At 59.3% G+C, this 4324-nt stretch overlaps 2 protein-coding genes across 3 annotated transcripts in view; both read right to left on the bottom strand.

Moving 5' to 3' along the window:
• SRRT (serrate, RNA effector molecule) overlaps positions 1–341 on the bottom strand; it is a 14140-nt gene extending 13799 nt beyond the window's left edge. For both annotated transcript variants that reach the window (XM_010837913.1, XM_010837914.1), the window contains exon 1: positions 21–341. The gene's annotated coding sequence lies outside the window, so the exon portion shown is untranslated. The remainder of the gene's footprint in view (positions 1–20) is intronic.
• An 880-nt stretch (positions 342–1221) lies between these two features.
• On the bottom strand, positions 1222–4318 carry TRIP6 (thyroid hormone receptor interactor 6). The gene is given in 7 exon segments (XM_010837912.1): positions 1222–1494; positions 1629–1749; positions 2011–2189; positions 2893–3062; positions 3170–3263; positions 3584–3873; positions 3875–4318. Coding segments are annotated over 7 exon segments (1371 nt in total). The 5' UTR covers positions 4260–4318; the 3' UTR covers positions 1222–1362.
• Positions 4319–4324: the final 6 nt, after the last annotated feature.

The raw sequence follows: 4324 nt of genomic DNA, 5'->3' as shown, positions 1-4324 counted from the left end.
CTCCAGGCCCCTCCCCCCACCTGGAAGCGGTCGCGGCCGTTTGTCTCGCGGTCCAGCCAGCAGGTTCTTTGGGAGATCTGGGCCCGCCCCTTGCCTCGGGCGCGCGACGGGGACGACGAGGAGGGTAAGAGGGAGACTGGGCGCTCTTGGCGACGGGGCCGAATAGACGCGAAGAAACCGGGGACAGCCGAGGATGGACGGTCGGCGCGCGCAGCTCGAGCTGCGCCTGCGTCACCCGCAGACCAGCGCCCGGAACCACAAACTGCATCCACCAGGGGCTGGTGGAGAACTAACTCGGAGATGGAAAGGCGGGGAGCCCCGGGGGCTGATGGGAAGGGGCGGGCACCCAGAAGTCTCGCGCGTTCTGCGGGACGAGAACTGTGCGAGCAAGAGGAACTACGGGAGCCGGGCGGGACCAAGCCTGGGGAGGGCGGTAGACGCCCCCTCCCCCCGCCCCGTCCGTGAAGGAGCGCTTCCTCCCGCCGAGGTCGAGGGTCGCGCTTCCCCGGATGTGTCCGAAGTCTAAACCAGTTGGCATTCAGCCGCTTTCCCCTATGTTTAATCGCGGAGCCCCCCCGACTTCATCAGGAATGGTTCTCCCCTCTCCTTGCGCAGGGCAGAGATTTAGGGACTCTTCCGTTTTCGCGGATTCAGCAACCATTTTAAAGCATTTCCCACCATTTTGTGATCCCACCAGAGAACCAGTGGTTATTGGTTGTCAGTACGCGCTACCTGCAAAACCCATTGTTCCTGCTCTTCTTCCACAAAGGCACCCGATCTTTAAGTAAAAGTGGCAGACCCCAACCAGCACCTTGATGAGATCAGTTGTAGGTTGTGAGCCTGACGGCCAAGCAGGATCTGGGCTGCCCCAGATTAAATGCACCACCACCCCAGGGATAACAAAAAAGTCCTTGTTCAGTGAGTTGAGTGTGAAGACTTAAGGAAATGCTGCCTTTCTTGCACATACTGCAGCCTTGTTCCCAGGGCTTGTGGCGGGGTTGGGAGGGGGGAGTATCTCTACAGAAACTACTTTTAAAAGAGTGTACAATGGAGTTGCAAAAAACTGACCCAGGACTAGGAAGACCCTTCCGATCTTGGTTCTGCCATTTGGGAGCCATGCAACCTGAGGAAGTCACTTCTCAGGTGAAAATGCAGGCCAGTCACCACAACCTGCTTGTGCTGGGTTGATGTGAGAGTATCAGATGAGACAACAGACTTTAAAGTGTTTTGTAAACTCTGGCGGGGTTGTTATTTCGTGACTGGAGGACAAGGAAACAGCATTTGGTGACAAAGTTATAAAGGTAGTTGTCGGGGAGGGTGGTGGATGGGAAGGGAGGGCACAGCAGGTGCTCCTGGGGAGACTCAGCAGTCGGTGGTGACAGTGGCCGAGAGCTCCTGGATCCGCCAGGCACTGCAGGTCTTGCACAAGATGTGCCCATCCAGTGGGTAGCAGCCCTGACACTCACCCTCAGAGGAGAGCAGCAGCCCACACTCCTGTTTAGAAAGAAGCAACAGCTTTCCATCAGGCCCGGACCCCTGAGATCCTTCTCCATCATGCTTTACCACACCCAGTGCCCCGGACCCCAATAACCCTTCCCCTCCCCCCACCGTTGCCCAGGCCCCCCTACCTCACACTTGTAACAGCCAATGTGAAAACTGCGATCCAGAGCTACGATTCGCACGGTCTCCTCCTGACCTGGTTCGGGCATGATGGCCCCACCACATACTGAGCATCTTGGGGCAAACTTCCTGGGGGTGGAAGGGAACCCAGGAGGCTGTCAAGCCCCAGGGTTGGAGGGGACTAACAGTGGATCCCAAAGAAGGCGGGACAAGGCAGGGGATGGGAGAGACCAAAGGGAGGTAGAGTTTGGGATCTTAGGGAAAGAGAGAAAGAGGCACAGCCAGGGTTGCCAAACAGGAGAGGCTGGTACTCCAATGGGAAGGAGTCATGAGGAAGATGGGAAAGGCCAGCCCAGACATCCTGAGACAGAAGCTGGGGACCCGGCTGACCTGTGGAAGTCCTCAATGCAGTGGATCTGGCTCGTGGCATCCACAGTGAAAGGAATGCCGTCGAGGCCGCGGTGGCACACCACACAGGTGAAGCAGCCCGGGTGGTAGGCCTTCCCCATAGCCCGCAGAATCCGGTCCAGGATGGGCTGGGAGCACGTGGAGCACTTCTCCAGGGTGGCCTGGCAGGAAAGAGGGTAGGAAGGTCGGGGGCTGGGGAGACCCACAGGAGCCCTTACAGGCATCCATCCAGCCCATCCATCTTATTTCTCTATCCACCTGCATGGGATTCAGTGAAAGGTGACCTTGAACAGATCTGAGTACTGACCCCAGCACTGCAGCTTCCTGGACAAGTTATTTAACCTCTCTGAGCTTCATTTTCCTTCAGCAGTAGTAGCTGCTTCACTGGGATATTGTGGGGATTTAGCACATTCCTGTAAATCTAAAATAAATGCCTGGGACTTCACTGGCAGTCCAGTGGTTAAGAATCTGCCCTGCAAGGCAGGGGACATGAGTTCCATCCCTGGTCTGGGAAGATCCCATTCGCCTCAGAACAACTAACCCCATGCACCGCAACTACTGAGCCTACACTCTAGAGCCCGTAGTCTGCAACAAGAGAAGCCACCGCAATGAAAAGCCCGCGCACCGCAGCTAGAGAAAGCTGGCTGGCAGCAACGAAGTCCCAGCGCAGCCAAAAATAAATAAATGCTTCACACGTATGAGGGAATATCGTCCTTCTCCAGCAGCCAGTGTGGAGCTCCTTCCTTCATTCATCCCTTCTTCTCGTTTATCAGTGTCAGTTCCCCTGCTTCAAGCCCTATTCCTCTAGTTTCCAACTCATTTATTGTAGTTGGATGGAAGCCCTCCCGGCCCCCAACCACTCACCACATAGCAGCTCTCACAATACGCCCTCCTCTCCACGGCGTAGAAATGCTGGCCCCGGAGCTGGGCCCGGCACGTAGAACACACAAAGCAGCCCACATGGAAGACGCGATCCAGGGCCACAACCCCGGCCCCATCCCCGACCACGTCTTCTCCGCAGCCACCACAGCGGCCTGGGGACGGGGAGGGACAGGGTCAACCCCCTCAAAGGCCGGGAAGCCGGATCCGCTGTCCATCTGACTCTGCAGTCCCACCTCCCTGAGGTCAGGGGTCAGCTCACCGAAGTACTCCCCGCTGGGCGGGTGGTTCATGTCGTGCACCAGCTTCTTGGTCAACCTCTCAAGCTCCTCCTCGGGAGGCTGGCTCAGGGGGACCTGGGAGGTGAGACTCAGGGGTTTGGCCCTACCTCTAGCTCCCAGTGCTGTCACTGAGAGTCCTGAGGGTGACCAGACCATTCTACCCAGAAAGCTTATCACAGAACAAGTCCAAGCCCAGGGGCCGGGGGAGCCCCTGTGGAAGCCAGAGTGTAGATCTAGGCCCCTCCGTTTTTTAGTCCTGACCTGCCCCACATCCACAGGGGATCCAGAGCCCCAACATCCCAGACCTCCAATATTAACACCCACTCCCCTGCACCCCACCCAGTCAGCATCCAGTTGTCTTTGATGGACCCGAAATCCCAGGGCCCAGGGCTTACCTGGGGCCCATACCCGCCTCCTCTTGCGCCTGCAGGGCCGGAGACCCCCGGGGCCTCCTCCTTAACCCCCCGCCCTGGCTCGCGGTGGCTCCTGTAGCCAGCCCCCCAGACTTCACCTCGGCCTGGGAGAGGAAAGTGGGGGCCCGGGGAGGGCCCGGAGGCCTGAGAGGCCCCCCGCCTGGGAGGGCCGCAGCCTCTCAGGGGTTGTGCCACTTTGACTTGCACAGGGAAGGCAGGGCCGGCGGGGGTGCTGGCCGTAGCATAGGAGGCCGGAGTGGGGCCCCCATGGGGGGGCGTGACCTCGACCCCCGTCCAACTCAGCCAGCATGCTGGTCAGGGAGTCTATCTCAGCATCCAGACTTCCCGGGCGCAAGCCTCCCCTGTCTGGGAGGAGGCCCTGGGGAGGAAGCAAAAAGCAGGGAGAAATGCAAATCCCACGGTCTCCCCCCTGGCCCAAATCACCCCATCCCCCAGTGCCTGTGCTCACCTGTGAGTGCTGGGGTGCTCCGTGGCACCCCACCCAGGCCAGCCCCCGGTCCTCCGGTCCCCCGGGGGTCTGGTAACACTGCTCAGATGGGAGAGGGCAAAAATTGACCCGGGGGTGGGGCTGGAGCGCTGGGGTGAGGGAAGAGAGAGCCAAGGTGGGGATGAGGAAGGTCAAGGTGACGACGCCCATGGAGGCCACTCTTCACCCTTGAAGAGGTACTCACGTCTTGAGTCCCTCTTCATCCCCCCCCCACC

Source organism: Bison bison, unplaced genomic scaffold (assembly GCF_000754665.1).
Source record: "Bison bison bison isolate TAMUID 2011002044 unplaced genomic scaffold, Bison_UMD1.0 scf7180017864085, whole genome shotgun sequence".
NCBI lineage: Eukaryota > Metazoa > Chordata > Mammalia > Artiodactyla > Bovidae > Bison > Bison bison.
Note: the sequence above shows the minus strand (reverse complement) of the source record. Positions and strands in the feature narration are given on the sequence as shown.